Here is an 18,145-nt window from a genome sequence, read left to right as displayed (position 1 = left end):
CTCAATCAAATTATTTTCATTTCTGTTATATTTTTTTTAACAAACCTTTCAAGTTGAGTCAATTCCCTTTATATCTCCTCCCCCATCGACTATTTTTTAGTCAATTGATATTCTTTGCTTCCTCTCTACCCCAAACATAGACCAATGAAAGGGTTTGGTTTGAAATTAGAAGTTAGCATTTTAGCACTGTCAGTGATGCCTTAGATGTTTTTTAGGATTTGCTTCCAAAGTCAATCTGTTTTTTCTTCATTGCATTCATTTTGGACAACAACAAGGCCACTAAATGATAAAGGGTGGGTGCAACAATATTTAATGCATGAAAGGAGATATATTTTTTTATTTTAATTTCCAGATATTTTTCTGAATATTCAGTCCAATGAAGGAGAGAATCGCCACTAAATCAATACATAAAAATTACAGTATTGCATCTAAACAGTCTAAATATATTATTTCAAATCTTTGGAATGCTGTTACATCCATGACATATTCTGCAAAAGGGCAAAGCTTGTCAGAGTATTGTTTTGATTTTAAAAAAAATATTTATAATGGAACTTCTATGATAGGACATAAGAATTTACCATTAGACTCTTGACAACTTTGACAGCCATATTCACACCAGGAATTGTGTTTGTTAACTTTGATGTACTACATAATTTAAATTATTGAATAAGGCCTGGATCCATTTGGTTGGTACAATAAATAAATCTCAGTAAAGAGCAGGATCCTAGATCCCCCCAAAATACCTCAATCAGTCAACACAGAAGGTGTTCAATGCTGGCTCCGCTTTGAGGCAGTGCCTAAATCAATATATTATTGCTTCTAAATTCAATCCCAGGCTCCCTCGTTTATTTGAGATAATCTTTCAAAATGGCGGACGAGAAGGCACCGAAAACAGCTGAGGAGTTAGATCAAGAACTGGACAACTACATCGACAAGATGATCGAGAAAAACAAAAACTATAAATACAAAGATCGCTTGTCTGAGGAAACCTGGGAAGAGGTGGGTTTTAGGGCAATAACTCCCGATCAAAATACGAACAGTTTCTGTGAGTTCTCCTCACGTGTTGTTTAGTATCTGTGTTGTTCTGTGCCTGGTCTGTACTTTGGTGTTTTCCGTGACCTGTATACAAAAATGCACGAAAACTTATAGTTTAGTTGATACAACAATAGACAATCACTTATCAAATTGGATTTTGTGTTGTAATCGTTAGGATGAGCAGACATTTCTTCTTACAATTAGTAAAATTCTTTCCATAAAGTCAGAACTCACATTTTAAAACTTATTGGATGATGTTCTTCGATAATTGTGAATTCTATTATTTTTCTGTATAATGGATGGATACATTAATGTTATGCCTTCTGTTTAACAACCTGACAGAGGAATCTGTTACGTTAAGAATTGCTGAAGAAGGCAGATAGTCTGAGGGTGCTGACCACACCTATCAGGCATTATACTCTCCCCATCTATGCTGAATGCATTATAAAATTACATTATTACATTACAAAAAACTTGGCCATGAGTTTGAATTGCAGTCAAGATGAAGTCATTAAGTCAGCCCCATTATGCACTAGTCATTTGATCCCAGGGAAGTGTGGGGCTAACATGGGGGCTTAGGGCAATTTTGAACCAAAATCTATTCAAGAGAGTGGTAGTATTGACTGTTTTTGGTTTTTAGACTTGTCCCCACCCTTGAGTGGAGGGGACAAATGAAAATTGGAAATAGCCTTTCACCATCTTTGAAGACACAGAAGCCATCAGGGGAAGAGGTCATCATGTTTTTCAAAATAATATAAAGTGCAAGGAGAGGCAAACTCTTTCTTTTATACTTGTATTGTGCGGTTTCAACTTATAAATAATGTTTTGAGGGATATTAAAGCTGTAATGTAAAGTGTAAAATGTAAAGTTATTACCCATAAGGGTAGGAGCTTTGATAACAATTTGTATCCTGAGGGGGATTACATTTTTTAGTCTAGTCCACAACCTTTGGGCGGGGTTTCAAATGACTATTGCATTAATTTAGCTCACCCCCTTTTCATTCTAATATTTTGTTTGAGCCCTCTGTTTTCTTTCAGTTTTGCTAACTGCCCTTTTAATTTGTGTTTAAATTTAGTCACAGAATGTGAGAGATGGAGGCTTACTGAACTGGCTCTTTCCATGCTTTGCCAACTTCTTTAAGAGCTTCAGAAGAGAAGAGGTGATGCCATCTCTTGTGTGTTTGTAGACCATCCACATGGCTGCATCCATCTCTCACATTCTCTGTCTTGATAATATTTAGTTTAATATTTTGCTGTTCATAATATGTAATATGTATTTGTTGTTATATGCTTAATGCTTATTTTGAAGTATGTTACATCTGAGATATAATCCTCCAAACATACATAATGACATAATTTGTTAGCATCTTGGGAAATACACAGAACACTCTAGCAAAGAGATTGTGTGAAATGGCCCCATGTGCATGGACTGATATTAATCTGACTTTTTTTTAAATAAATTGTACCTATCCATCTTGATCCCTAGCTCTTTTCAAGCTACAAACATATGGCTGAATTTCTAACAGATAATTTTTATGTTTAAACCATTGAAATTTTTCAAGAACTGATAAAAACAGATTGGGGTGATGATTAAGGCAGGGATAGTACTTTGAGGGTAGTCAAAGAAAATTTCTAAGCCTAAGAGATAGCACTAAAAACAAAAACACATGTTCAGTATTCCTGAATTTTAATAGTAGTTCTTTTAAAAGTCACCAGCATCAAGCAAAGTTCCATTTGCATCGCTTTGTGAAATGGCCTAGATGAGATTAAGATATTTTTTTTTTCAACTGTTAGGAAATAGAGAATATTCCACTGTTTATGACTAAGCCTCCAGAAGAAGGGAAAAGCATCTCTGATAGTATAGCTGCTCTACAAGCTATTAAATATGAAGATGAGAACCCTGTGGGTGAGTAGAGAAATTGTAAAGAATGCGTCATCAGTTGAGATGTGGCCTATAAAAAAATTTGTCCATACAGTTCTTTTTAGCAGTCTCAGAAAACAGCAAGTCACCCCATTGTCCTTTACGTCTGCTGGTTGATAGTAACTCATCCTAGAAGTACAGTAAAAAAGGCACATATATCAGTGCTCATACAGTACCCCCATCACATCAGGCTTTATAAAAGGAGCTCATCCTTTTTTATTGCAGAGAATGCTTTGTCATACAAAGAGGAGGGCAACTATGAATACAAGAGGAAGAATTTTAAGAAAGCAATAGACGCATACACAGAGGGAATCAAGCTCAGATGTCAAGACGGCCATGTCAACGCTATACTCTACACCAACAGAGCAACTGTCAACTTCTCATTAGGTCTGTATACTTGTTTTTTGTATTTGTTCCATAATAAAGTGATTACTCTCAAAGCAATATTGTCTCACATCTTATATTTACTTTACCCAACATTTACAGGAAATAACAGATCTGCTTGGAATGATGCCAAAACTGCTAGAAAATTTGAACCCAAATATATGAAGGCCATTGCCAGAGGTACTTCTTTGTAACATTTTCTAACTAAACCAAGACAATTCTATGTAGAAAATGTGTTTGCTTTTTTAATCTTCCTTAGGTGCAGCAGCTACTATGGAAATGAAAATGTATGAAGAAACTATAAAGTGGTGTGATGATGGATTAGCAATATCCTTTTCAAATCACCAACCAGGCCAGATTAAAATATAAATAATCGACTATTTCTCATTTAAGTGGATTGGAGGACTGAACCTGGAAACCTAAAAACAGGAAAATAAGGAGAATGAACTCATTTTTTAGATTAAAGGAGTGAGGCTTTTATTGAAGTAGTTTTTACTGTTTGAGTGATTCAACAAAATCTTTGCAAATTCTCCTTAATAACAACCAACATTGAGCCTGATAACAAGACATTGCTCAAGCTCCGGACAGATGCAGCCTCTGAACAGGTATGGTACATGGCCATAGTGATACCATTCTTTATATTACATCGATTCTGGGTATTTTTTCTAAATTATTGTTCTTGTATTCAGAAAAAAATTGAGAGAGACAAACGTAAAGCAAAAGCAGAAAAGAAAAAAGAAGCAAAAGAAATAGATGCTGTTCTTAAGGCTATTGAAGTGAGTATATTATTTGTGGTTTATCTCCCATACTTTAAACATTCATTCCATATGAACTTCATATTAATTCATATTTTAAGTATATTGAATAATCTATGTTTTATTTTACTTTTTTCATAGGAGCGGAAAATAAATATCGAGAAGCAAAAGAGTGGGAAGAACAAAGAAGATGAGGATGAGGACAATGTTCTTATCAATAAATTTGAGGCACTTGGTCTCCAGTCATTCCACCCGTCAGGGGCACGTGTTCAACTTGACGAGAACAAGAAGCTCTACTGGCCGGTCATGTTTTATTACCCTGAGTACAAGGAATCCGATTTCATTGGTGCCTTCTATGAGGAACACTGGTGAGAACCATCATGGAAAGGGGTTGATTTAAGGCAATTTTTTTTGTGCCGTTTCAAATGCAAATATGCCTAAAGATGAACCAAGTTCATTGTTTCTTGTTCATTTGCATGCACTTGCATTTGGAACGGCACATAAAAAGAACAGAATTTGCCCTAGGCCTTAGAAATCTTTAGGGATAAGTCAATGGGCCAAGATACCTTTAAAAGGGATATCTTTGAATAAATTCATCTGAAAAAGGAAATCGAATGCATAACTGTTATTTATGGTGTTAATTGACATTATAAAAGGAATTCAGAAGCGATCATTGTGTTATAGAATCTCTCCAAGGACTCCTTGCAGTAGACACTGACAGGTTACCGTTTGATCTTGCAGTTTTCTGGACCATTTTAAGGTCATGTTTACTGACGAGGTAGCTTCTTGGGATGATGAGGCGAAATATGAACCCTACGCGCTGGAGGTAACATAATATCCATGCTCGACGTTTGAAGAATCGCAAACATCTCATTGCCCAAGTAGCTTTGTAATATTGTTTTACATGGTTTGCATGCAGTAACAACTAATACGGTTACCAGGGTGGATCTAGCTTTTTCTCAACGGGTTCTGTAAACAAAACGAGTACCTATGGGGGCTTGGGGGTATTTACCTCATCCTGGGGATCCCGGGCATTGAGGCTAAGTGGAACGCTAAATTGCATTGTTTTTTTTAGAATACATGCACCACCCCATTCCTCACCCACTTAAAAAAACCCACTATGGATGGCTGTAGTAACGTTCAATATTATTTGAAATATATCTACTGTGGGTTCAGTCTCAAACAAAAAGCTATGTTCTCTCCGGTACTTTGGCATTCGTTGTTCTGTTCTTCGATATCAATTTCTAAAACCACCTCTACCTACGATTTTGAATTCATTTGGTAAACAAAACAAAACCGACACATATTGGATAATGCAATTGGCGCAAGCGCGACCAACCACAACGTAGATGATTTGCCCATCTTTGCACGCGCATCTCAAACTAAGCCTGGCTCGTAAAAATGCCGTAGTACTATATAATACAGATGATTGGCCCTACTCATGAGCCTCTGTTTAAACCGCACTTCTAAATCTGCTTCTTAGTACCGGTGATCTAGTCACAGAGCCCTAGCTAGTTTGTAAGGGCATGACTACAGTACGTGCTGTACTGACATCGACCATTGGTGACTGTACACCCTAAAAATACAGCAAGCGAATAACAAGGAGTTACAACTAACTATGAAATCTTTTAATATTTTTAGGTGTATTTTGATAACCCTAGCAACAAGCATTTGTGTTTTGTTGAAAGTTCAACGGCACTCAAGGACGTGTTAGTCGACCCTAGGTAAGTCTTCATCGTCTGTGTCTCTATGCCCGTGTATGTAAATCGTTAGTGTTTGTAACTAAAATGCTTTTTGACAGGTTTCTGCTCCGCCAAGGTACTCCATCCTTCATCATACTAGTGAAAGGTTCCTCCTTTAGGGATGACTTTTTAAAACAGTATACCGTGGAGAAATGATGACCCGGAAATTAAGGAAATTAAAACAAGCGTGCGTCATTTAATATATCGGAACCAAAGGATGATTAGACAAGCAAGAAAGATAAAGACCAATCAAATAAATGAGCTACGTTGACCCGAGATCAAGACTAACGCCTTCAATATTCAACTCCTTGTATTGGGAATAGCACTTTTTCACTATACACCTGGAGCCATTGACGGCGCGGTGTTTTCTTGTATCTCTATGGCAACTGCCTGTTCGTACGAAGGAGGGTGCTCTTGGATAAATCCCAAGTTGTTAGAGCTGTACGCGGGAAGAGTAGACGGGAATCCCAGCTCAAGCCTTGTCTGTGATGGCCGGTCGATCTGGGAACCACAATGGGCACATACGCCCGAGTTATCCACCACATCCTCATCCCAGCACGCTGGGTTGCAACATTTGATTGGACAGTTAACAATGACGTAACCATATATGGCAAAAGTAATCACTCCCACAAAAAGTATGCCCCAAAGGACCAAACTTGGCACGCGCAGCTCCGAGTACATCCCGGAAAAGCCCATGAATGTGATTGACACCGCTGCCATGGCGACAAGCATAAAGATGAAACACGGCCGTAGCATCTTTGCTTCTTCTCTTGTCGTCCACATGACGTGATGCAAATCGGTCACTTCTTCAAACTCTGTTTCGAAACTGTAATGTAAAAGAATCTTTGATTATTTAGTTTGTTTACTTTCAATCAAGACGAACCTGTCTAGCAGTTGGTCACAACACTTATATTATTAAAATAATATACGACTTGTCTTTGTCCAAAATTATATTTTTAATGTTTATTTTTTATGATTAAGGCTGAAAATGTTCTTAACGGGGTTCTTAAATTTTTAATGTATATCAAAATATAATACCCAGGGAATAATTAGGAAAAGAATTACACAAATTATCAATAGCAATAATGAATGTTGTTATTGTGGCATTTTAGAACGCATCAGACTTACAAAGACATATTTTTCTGCTATCTGAGGCACGCTTTGTTATCAAAATTGGGTGGAATATCAGGCTAGACATTCTTATAAAAAAGGTTCTTATAGAGTGTATTGAGCAAATGAAGGCATATTTTCTCGTAATAAACAGCAAAATATGTTAGAAGAAGCATTTCCAAAAATATTTTGTAACTATTTTTTTCAACAATGTACAACTATATTAACCGTGATTATTACCTTACACATATAATCTCTACTTGCACTTACCTAAGCTAAGCGCGATGAGTGATTTGGCTTGTTGTTTCAAACTCTTGTTAGTCTCTAGTAGCTTCTTGTCTGCCCGGAAATAAATAAATACAAGCATGCAAAATGCCAAGGATGAATGAGCTGACCTCGTATAATGAGGGGAGAAAATTCAATCACATAATCGCAATAAGAATTTAGTAAAATAATATAACAAACAGCCAACGAATCACTGCTGAAGATAAGGTCCAAACGAGTAAGGCTAACAACCAGGACTCAAAATGATATCAAAGATGCAGGACGCCTTTATGACAGTGTACCGAAACTATTCTTTTTTGAAGGAAATGTAAACAAACCGGAGGAGAATTGTGTAATGTTGAGGTTGACCTGGGAATCAGCTAAGACATAAACGTTTCAGCTCGTCTCATGCACTGACAAGCGTGCCGACATTAATCTTTTTTGAAAATAAATGCCGACACACTTCTTGACTTGCACTTTAGAAGAGTCTCTAGTCTATTTGCTTGAGCGTGGAAATATAAATGAGTCTTGTTCGATTTTAAGTTTTGATGATTATCAAGATACTCTCAAAATATTATAAATATTTTAACAATGATATTTTTATCGGTAATTTAAAAACATGTTTCGGCACGATTCTAATCTTTGCTAAAATAGAAGTGCGTAATTCTCTTATACTAGCGATCTTAGACAAAAGCTTTTCTTTGTACGAGTAAATTTTAGATTACACAGGCCTTTTAACATAAAGCGGCATAGAAGTATAGTAGTGTAAGTATTGCATTATGAAGTCCTTGATGGTGTTCCCAGATCACATAAGGACCACTGGCTTGGTTAATAAACAAGGTAAAGAAAAGAATTTCAAAGATTGATGGCACAACTTATGCACTTACATCCCTCTCCCCCAGCGACAATGTCGGCTGCTGAAGCGCACCCTCGGGCACTTATGGATAGCTTTGCAGGGTATCCAAATAATATTATGGTACATATACGTTGGTACGTATTCCAATTTCCCCATCTCCTAATAACTTCGCTTTTTGTCAAAAGATGACTTGAAAGATCCAAACTCTTTCTCTTGAGAAATAGCTAGATCCAACCTGGTACCGCAGTACCATCAACCAGCGGCGTTGCCAGGATGTTTAACAGGAGGGGCCCAAAAGGGACTGTCAAGGCATTTTATCCTGTATTGTAGATAATGTCTCGTACATTTATTGTATTTTTGGCTGCTTAAAGAGGGGGCGGCCCCCTAGGCCACCCCCCCCGGCTACGCCCCTGTATAACACGCGCAAGGAGGAAGAACACTTTCTGACATCGTGAAAATTCCACATCAAAGCTCACTTATTAAAAGAACAAAGTTATTAAAATCACAAACTGAGCAATAACATTGGAAGTTAAAGATTCGCAATGAGAAAGTCAATAAGCACTTTCTGACATCGTGAAAATTCCACATCAAAGCTCACTTATTAAAAGAACAAAGTTATATAAATCACAAACTGAGCAATAACATTGGAAGTTAAAGATTCGCAATGAGAAAGTCAATAAGCACTTTCTGACATCGTGAAAATTCCACATCAAAGCTCACTTATTAAAAGAACAAAGTTATTAAAATCACAAACTGAGCAATTACATTGGAAGTTAAAGATTTGCAATGAGAAAGTCAATAAGCACTTTCTGACATCGTGAAAATTCCACATCAAAGCTCACTTATTAAAAGAACAAAGTTATATAAATCACAAACTGAGCAATAACATTGGAAGTTAAAGATTCGCAATGAGAAAGTCAATAAGCACTTTCTGACATCGTGAAAATTCCACATCAAAGCTCACTTATTAAAAGAACAAAGTTATTAAAATCACAAACTGAGCAATCACATTGGAAGTTAAAGATTCGCAATGAGAAAGTCAATAAGCAAGACCAAATACAGAGCATTTCAGGCGTTTCACCACTGGATCTAGCTCTTGAAAGGAAACATGTCCTTGGTAGAAACGAGGACTCCTATACTGCTATTGAATTTATTTGCGCAAGAAGATCAGGGGTCTGGGAACGAGATGGCGCTCTCTCGAGGTAAGGGCTGGAAATGTACACGCGAACAAACCCATGAAGGAAATACAATATTGCTTTTTATATATCGAAGTACCCAATACAATAGGTAAAACAAATCATTCAAAAACTAAACAAGTGTGAATAGATGAAAAGGGCAAAAGCCTCGTTAACTGGCTCGGCAAAGAATCTCGTGGCTCCTTAGTCCGCTTTAGTGACCACTTCTACGTACGGAGTCCTAGAGTCCTGCAAAAAGCGACGAATTAAATTAGAGCCCTCATAGGGGTAAGATAGTATCAATGAAATTACCAGATTTTTGCCCCTATATTTCGCGTTATGCAAACACTTCTATCAAGGTCAAACTACGCCAACTTCTGTATCGTTTTCTATCGCTTTCTTGACCACTTACTAGCAGCCCAAAATTACGGGATGTGGTTCACTACAAGGCTTGTCTCCTGTTCTGCAGCCGGTGTTTAACTTCCTTCACCTTACCTTCTAGCCACGACTGGATCAATATATATAAATTCTCAATTATTGTTATAGGAATTTCTATTTCGCCCCAATATCCATATTTAAATAGAGGACATAAATAATATGTTTGATACTATCCCTCCCGTCACGGCCTAAAGCAATACCCACTAGCCCCGCCCAAGTGCAAACTACACCATATCCACCAGCCCTGTACATTTCCTAACGCACCGTTGGCTACGCAATCACAGCATGTCTTGATAGGGTGTGTGGCTTTGTTGAATACAGCTCGATAAACCACGTGACTCGCGTTCTGGGACACCAACTCATAAGAGTCTGGATCGCGGACCAGGAACTCTGAGGAAGCAGCACAAATAAAATGATACATTCTAAGAACTCTGTGAAACTCTAGGAGCTCTGAGAAAGTAGGACAAATAAAATGATACATTCTAAGAACTCTGTGGAACTCTAAGGAAGTAGGATAGATAAAATGATACATTCTAAGAACTCTGTGAAACTCTAGGAGCTCTGAGAAAGTAGAACAAATAAAATGATACATTCTAAGAACTCTGTGGAACTCTAAGGAAGTAGGATAGATAAAATGATACATTCTAAGAACTCTGTGGAACTCTGAGGAAGCAGCACAAATAAAATGATACATTCTAAGAACTCTGTGGAAACTCTAGGAGCTCTGAGAAAGTAGGACAAATAAAATGATACATTCTAAGAACTCTGTGGAACTCTAAGGAAGTAGGACAAATAAAATGATACATTCTAAGAACTCTGAGGAAGTAGAGGACAAATAAAATGATACATTCCAAGAACTCTGTGGAGCTTTTGGAAGCAGCACAAAAAAAGGGGAAGAGTAGACGGGAATCCCAGCTCAAGCCTTGTCTGTGATGGCCGGTCGATCCGGGTCCCATAATGTGCATACACGCCCGGGTTATCCACCACATCCTCATCCCAGCACGCGTCGAGACATTTGATTGGACGGTTAAAAATGCAGTAACCAAATATGGCATAAACAATAAGCCCCGCAAAGATTATTCCCCAAAGGACTATGCTTGGCACGCGCAGCTCCGAGTGCATCCCGAAGAAGATCGACTCTGCCAAATTTTCGTCTTCTTCAGGGCAGACTGAAGAAGTTGAATCGTTACAAGCTTATTTACATCAGAATAGTGGCACGAGACGCAAAAACATTACAACTGACAAAAACGCGCATTTTCTAGAATAGCGCGCGCTATGGAAAAAAAGAATTTACACATCTCTACGTGGGTTCCTACTACAAAAAAAGTCATCACTATTAAGACCCCGCGGGTAGATAGACTTAAGCCGATAAGCCCACTGACCTTCCCTTTCCCTAAGCTGAGCCTCAGAGTTACACTTATCTATAAGTTGTACCATAACATTATTAAGACCTAAATGATTGTCGCAATGAAAATGTTGATAGATAAGGTCATCCTTAACTCTTTCACTAACCGGTAAACTAGGGTGCTTATTTAACCTACTTTTATGATTATTAAAACGCTTCCTAAAACTATTGATAGTAGACCCTACATATTGCTTGCTACACATAGAGCAAGTAATTAGATAAACAACAAAATCTGAGTTACAGTCCTATCCGTTACAGTTCTATCCGAAGAAGATCATGTAATATATGATTCACACCGGACGTGTAGCCTCTTGGTTTCTTCTCTCGTTCTGCACATGTGACGTGATAAAATTGACCGTTCCTTGTCTGTTTAAAACTAAAATGTAAAAGACTACATCTTTAATAGTCGACATGTCATTTACTTTCCGGTAGACATTTTTCCGAACAATATGATCCCAAATCAGCCAAATATCGCTACGAAGGCCGTAGCTAGGGGGGGAGGGGGGGGGGGTTGGACAGCCCCAGTCATCCTTGTATTCGCTACAGCAATGGCGATTTGAAGGCTTCGTCGTTCAAAACATTTGTTCATTTCGCACGGAATGGCTGATTTATTAATAGTTGAAATAACAATTTCCAGCTTTAATTTGTAGCGATATTGGTATAACGGCGCTACAGGTGTTCTATAGAAGTCTAATACAATAATCAAAGATTCGCGCGGTGAACACTTTTTACGTAATGAGGTGTTGACAGGTTTACAGTACTTGCACTCACCTAAGCCAAGCGCGATAAGCAATTTGGTGTGTTGTGTTAAATTCTTTGATAGTCTTGTTTTCTACCCGGAAATAAATACTTCACGGGCACTTAACATGCTAAGTGTTAGTGAGTTGACCTCGTAACACGCTTGGACGGAGGACCAATGCTGTAATAGCAATTAAAAATTAGATTTTAAAAAAAACGAAACGCACAGCCAACAAGCAAGTACTGCGTATAGTTAACCTTTAATACTAAAAATCAAAACAATTGCCAACAATTAGATCAAGAATCACGTCTCGAGATGGTGTTCAATGATTTAATTCAGTAACTGCGATATCAATCATCTCAGACAATGACTGTCTTCACGGTCCGGGTGCAGGAGGGCAATTAAAGGCCAGGGTGTCTATCCTTCGTTCTCATGTAACGGCGTCTTGATTTTCTCTGAGTCAGCAATTTTATCAAACAGCATCTCGCTTTGTTTCAGTGCCAAGTCTTCGGGTTTGGTATTAAGATGTGAGATGTCCATTTAGCTATTTTTAGCAATTTCTGGATTTTCCCAGAGAGAACTAGTCTCCTTTGCAGTCCGTTCGCCCCGTGATAGGTAATCCGGAATCCATGAAAAAATGAGACTTGGAACCCGGAATCCATGCTACTGGAATCCGGAATCCACACACTAGAATTCGGAATCCAGAATACAAGAATCCTGGTAAACAAAAATGGAATCCGGACTCAACGGGAAAAAACCCACATAGAATATGTAATCCACACACTAGGATCCGAAAGCGCTCCGGCAGGAAACTAAGATAACCATGTCCCAAAATATTTAGACATCCCTCTACTGCCGCCAGGGGTAGTGGTGCGGGGATGAGCTTGACTTAGGAACCAGCAAAGACGAGACTGTCAGTCTAATACACGTGCAACATTTTGTGTCAGCATACAAAGAATGCTAACAAACGGCTTACTCTCACTAAAGAAGAGTGTAGGTGTATTTTATTAGTCCTATATAAAAATCCTTTAAATTTTATTTATTTTAGGTTTTATAATGGCTTTTATAAAAACTTTTCAATATTTTTATAATTTTCTTTGGACCATAATATTACATGGCTGTTTTAAAAAATACTGTTGTACTATCTTTTTTTCTTAAATAAACAAGTACAGCAATTTTTGGCATAATTTCTGTCTGTGCTGGGGATCTTGGGAAACTTCTCTTTGTTCGAGTATGATAGCAAATATCTCCATTTTTTTCATGAAACAGAATAAAATGCTTCATTGTGTTCCAGATCATCTAAGAACCAATAACTTGGTTGAAAAAAAATTAAAACAAACATAAGATGCTTAAAATACTCAAAGACACAGCTGCCTTCCCGGCTAAAGGGGAGCACTGCTGGGTCTTCAAGCGTCAGACTCAACTATATTGTTGAGAATCTGCAAAGACCACAGGGCCATTGAGCATAAACAAGTTCAGAGAGAAGGATACTCCATGCTCAAAAATCAAGTCTGGAAAGCTGAATCCATCACCCTGCAATGACCACTTGCCATATAGAGCAGGGACAAGGATAGGCAAAGTGTTCTCTGGGCTCAAGGATATACAGTAGCTTGCAAATGCTTGAAAACCCACCCACCAAATAACTTCCGGAGCATAGATTGGACATAGTGTGGACTACATGCTTGAGAGTCCAGTCTGCGAAGAGTGCTGACAAAATGAGCTTGACAAGGCTCAAGAGAGCATGACGGGCTACTGTTATTCTATGAAAGTGACACTATATTTAATCTCCAACGTCACTATCTCGGTCTCCAATAAACCAGAGGAAGTGAAAGGCTGCGGCAAGTAAGGCTGTACCCAGTAGGTCGCCTAGAGCAGTCAGATATGGTATGGTGCAATTATCAGGGTCTTTGCCCCTCTTCCACATCCAGTGAACAAGCCAGTTAGCCAGCAAGAGAAGAAAGGATACCTGGAATGAAATAACGTTAAGTTAAATATGCCCTTTGCAAATCCTTTTTATCACCAAAATGTTAGACTATTCAGAAGTCATTGTAAAAATAATTGTTGAACTCCATTCAACTTCTTCCTTCACAGAAAAAAAAATGTCATGTAAAAAGTAATTTAGTTATCCAAAGTAAAACCGGATGTTATGACATTCTTTGTACAAAAGTCGACTTTCCCCATGGATGGGTCCAAACAGAATCACCCAACCCCTTATAATCTTCTAACCTGCTCACCTGTAACACGCCCACCAATAAGTAGAACGTGGTGAAGACTGCAGTAAATGAGGTATGTCCACCTTGCATCATACGTATGGTGTACAAGAACACAAGATGGCCAGGTACGACCAAAAGCATCAGCACTCGCACTGTTTTGGCATCAGCGCCTGAAACAATACAAGTGATTCTCATTTCTTAATGCACCCCCACTATGATTAACTTGAAGCCAGGCAGAGACTGAGTGGGAAGAGATTTCTCTTGGTGAAGTGAAATGTGCAATCCCACATCTTAACACTAAATCCAAAGACATGCATTAGTCTAGGGGACCTTATTGTAATACTAAGGCGAAAACATATCTTTACAGATAAATCTGGTACATTGGGACCATGACATGTTATATATAACATATCTTATAGAGCTGTCTGCTTTACAAAATGTTTGTTCTTGAAGTTGGATTTTAAAAGTCAACCCTCAAGATATACTGTTCAATAAAAATAGGGAGCAAACTTTTATCTTTCCACAGAGGAATACCCACAGTTCCCTCAAAAGGCATTTAATAATATTGTCCACTCACTGACTTTATCTAAAAGATCTCTGGATGTTTAGTATTTTACCTGGTCCAAAGAAGGTGTCTATACATCCTTTGTATTTACTGCCCTTAGGGAGTCTTCCTGGCCTGCCAAGCTGATGTAGATGTGTTGATAATCTGCTTGCTTGGACAGCTACAAGATTACCCCCAACACCTGGTAAAAAAATCAAGACAATGATTATTATGATCATCCTAGTAAAGATATTAGGAACTTCACTAGAAAGGTTACAGCTGACAGGGCAATTAACATATGATAAACAAGACAAATAAAGGTCTTTTTGAATAAATGTTACTTGTCTAAATAATAAAAATAAGTTAAGAAAAAGGATAGCTGTACTTACCATTCATGACTGGACTAAAAACAGCTATACCATGATAACTAACAACTGCATAGTCGAGCACTAGACCACCAGAACTGAAGAAAGAACATTGCATGTTAATTGAATTACACAACCGTATGCCCCTTCATGCACATAACACAAAAATGCATTACATATACAAACATATCTTCCTGGAAAAGGAATTACCTGCTAATTACCATTGCACTGATGACAGGCACCCATCCAGAGTAGAGTACATCATGTGTGAAGTGATTCTTGTGGCATATATAGCACCATACTGGCAACACCACAAAAAACCCCACACATATCACCGGTGCCACCCAGTGATGCTCAGTACCTACAAGACAAAGTACATTGGAGCAGTCAATGGAAATCATACACTTTTCTAAACTACCTATAAACATGGTAATGTTCTCAAAGCTTTGTTTTTAAAGAATAAGATACAGTGTTATGTGTGGTATCACTCCATCAACAGTAGCCTTGATTTGTATGATGATTATCCAAGATGTTTACTCTGGTCACCTCAGTCAAGCAAATGCAATAACTGTTACTTTTTTCACCTTACTACAGCATTTCATGTACATTTACATAATTGACCTATATACGTATTGCTTATGAGCCAACTTCAATGAAAAGCAACTTGAAAGGTGGACTTTTTTATACATAACATTAACATAATTTTGTACCTCCTGTTAATCATGACAATTTTAAGATTAAGACATTTTTAGACAGGAAGTCTTGAAGTAGCAGATTGACTAAGTTGATGAGAATATGTTTTTTCTCCTACTTTCTATACTACTGTTATCATACTACACATAACAATTAAAATAATCAAATTACCTATTTTATTATATAAAAATTTGCTAATCCAAGAAAGCAATGACAACGTAGTGAGGTCTCCTAAACTAGCAGCAATTGGTGTTGCTACATTATCAGGGTTAATCTTGCAGTATCTTGAGAACAGCACCACAGCAACCATGACAGAGCCAAGGATAAAACTTGCTGATGTTGCCGTAACAAGTCCACTGGCACAAAGCAGGGTGGCATGGTTGATGTCAAAGTGGCCATCAAGGACCCACCCCATGACAACCGCAGCTATGGCGGCCAAAGCTCCAACAACTGTAGCTTGTACCTAATAAGAACCAAACAGATCGATGACTCAATTTCACACTATCAACAGTTGTTATATAGTCTCAAACAGTCATTATGTTACTTAGAATACTGGATTTACAAGGTATACAGAATGACTGATCATAGACACACACAGTGCAGACATTTTAGTTTCAATGGATTACCAGTGATTCTTCAAGCAAAGGCCCTATACATGGTTTCTATCTCAAGGCATTGCATAAAACTGTCCCAACAACTTTGTTTGTATCAACAAACTAAATATCCAAATCTCTTTTTTTAATGGCCTTCTATAGGGAATGGTGAATTGAACATTCTATAGAAGATAATTTAATAGGTCTAAGATACTGATGCCTTGAAACCTACCTGAAGCAGTGCTAGATTTCCACCGACAAGTTTCCACTTATCTTTACTGTTATCTGTGTGTCCAATATTTGCCTGAAATGCATACATAAAAAAACCTCTTACTACTCCATTCCAACAATGATGTATTGTTACTGAACTGATACAGCAACTTGTAGGTCAATAACAATGCATCTATGTGATGTGTTTTACAAGGTTTAGTAATTGAGTTAAGTAAAAAAAAAAAAGATGCATTGAGCTCCCAGTTAGGCTGAGCTCATTGGTTTATAAGGAATAACCACTTACTGCAGTGGATAGTCTTGATGCCAATGTCATTTCTAAGTTGCCTTTCAGTCCCAGTAGTGCAGGTACTAATATGAATATTTCTGAAATCTGTTGGTACACTTTCCAATGCTGCAAATGAACACAATAAGATAAAATGTAGCGTGAGTCTTCAAATAATCTGGAGAAGTAACCTATTATCCTATAGTGTGAGCCGCACTTCCTGACCACCAGAATACAAAATTTAAAAAAAGCTAGCCAATTAGCAATTGAGAATCGCAGTATCGATCGACATAACTTTCAAATTGATGTGAACTGGAGTATCCTTCAGCAAAAAAGCCAAAATTTGACATTTACTGCATACAGGCCACCAAGTAGTGACAGTTAATCAGTTTTTGTAACAGCTGTGACGATTATGTTAACCTGATTGTAGCATCCGTCATAAAGACCCTGTTAGTGCTGTTGTTATTATTGTTTACCTGCACAATATCCAACACAAGGCCGGCAGCAACGGTACCAAAACCCGCGATAAGAAACGGAAAGAAAACTTGCAGGGCAATAACAAACCATGTTTCCTCGACGGCCGGTGATTTATCACCCTTAGTCCTTATCAATTCCAGGTTATCTGGTAACAAAAGTTCTAAATCCAGATTTTCATTCGATTCGGATGAGTCAAGTTTCGCTTCCGGTCCATCCATAGTAGTCTGCCGTCCATGACTTGTTTTCAACAACCTTCCAAACGGTTCTTCATCTTCCGAACAGCCTGAAGTTATGTCCTGACTGGGCAAATCGACCGCCATCTCATCATCTGAATTCTTAACAACCTTAACGTACGGTACCATCTTAGAGTGTTTTTTACGTCGTCTACGCCGCGTTTCAGTGCCGTTTGTGGCTTCGTTATTCTTTGCCCCGACGACAACGAAAAATATAAGCAACCGTGCAACTGGGAAGGTCCTCATGAAGGCGCAATTATCTTCTTCTGCGAGAAGCGAGTATTACTGTGTTGGCTGTGGAGACGCGTGGAATGATTGAGTACGCACCACCAGCACAAGCTGCCGGCCGCCATGACACCAACACGACGGACACGTAGCAACTAGACCCAGGCTCTCGCGTAAACAGGATTACCGTATTCCACTCATCCTCGAATACTCACGAGATAAAATTTTATTTCGGGAGTGAAACGCTGAGACAGAAAAAACAGCTGGGTTTCCAAGGATGCAACCCACTTTGAAATTCAAATAAACTAAAGGTCGTGATATTTAAAAATAGCTCCGCTGATCTGAGACGCCTTCTAAAGTTTTTCCTTTTTACGTTACATCAAATTCAAAGTCGATGGATCTCTTCCCCCCCCCAAAAAAAAAAATAATAATAATAACAAAACTGACTTCTATTCAGCTCATGTCTCACATGCATCCAAATCTGAT

At 38.1% G+C, this 18,145-nt stretch overlaps 2 protein-coding genes across 3 annotated transcripts; one reads left to right on the top strand and one right to left on the bottom strand.

Annotated features, from left to right (window-relative positions):
- Window positions 1-711: 711 nt before the first annotated feature.
- LOC5517119 (tetratricopeptide repeat protein 4) lies at window positions 712-6,771 on the top strand. 2 transcript variants are annotated; one of them, XM_032387253.2, is made up of 12 exons: window positions 712-999; window positions 2,111-2,194; window positions 2,829-2,940; window positions 3,181-3,342; window positions 3,442-3,519; window positions 3,599-3,666; window positions 3,888-3,944; window positions 4,029-4,115; window positions 4,236-4,462; window positions 4,836-4,920; window positions 5,736-5,818; window positions 5,896-6,771. In XM_032387253.2, the coding sequence occupies exons 1-12, from the start codon at window positions 868-870 to the stop codon at window positions 5,990-5,992; spliced, it is 1,272 nt and encodes a 423-aa protein (XP_032243144.1). In that variant the 5' UTR covers window positions 712-867; the 3' UTR covers window positions 5,993-6,771. The 2 variants fall into 2 exon arrangements, with proteins under 2 accessions (XP_032243144.1, XP_032243145.1); XM_032387254.2 differs by lacking the exon at window positions 2,111-2,194 and having other exon boundaries at window positions 836-999.
- A 6,206-nt stretch (window positions 6,772-12,977) lies between these two features.
- Window positions 12,978-17,822, bottom strand: LOC5517175 (solute carrier family 41 member 1). Its single transcript, XM_001637098.3, has 9 exons — window positions 17,201-17,822; window positions 16,746-16,853; window positions 16,464-16,535; window positions 15,810-16,101; window positions 15,156-15,306; window positions 14,970-15,043; window positions 14,654-14,782; window positions 14,058-14,206; window positions 12,978-13,789 (listed from the first exon to the last, which is right to left on the bottom strand). The coding sequence occupies exons 1-9, from the start codon at window positions 17,678-17,680 to the stop codon at window positions 13,604-13,606; spliced, it is 1,641 nt and encodes a 546-aa protein (XP_001637148.2). The 5' UTR covers window positions 17,681-17,822; the 3' UTR covers window positions 12,978-13,603.
- Between the last annotated feature and the right edge of the window lie 323 nt (window positions 17,823-18,145).

Source organism: Nematostella vectensis, chromosome 1, assembly GCF_932526225.1.
Source record: "Nematostella vectensis chromosome 1, jaNemVect1.1, whole genome shotgun sequence".
NCBI lineage: Eukaryota > Metazoa > Cnidaria > Anthozoa > Actiniaria > Edwardsiidae > Nematostella > Nematostella vectensis.
This window is presented reverse-complemented; position numbering and strand designations above follow the sequence as displayed.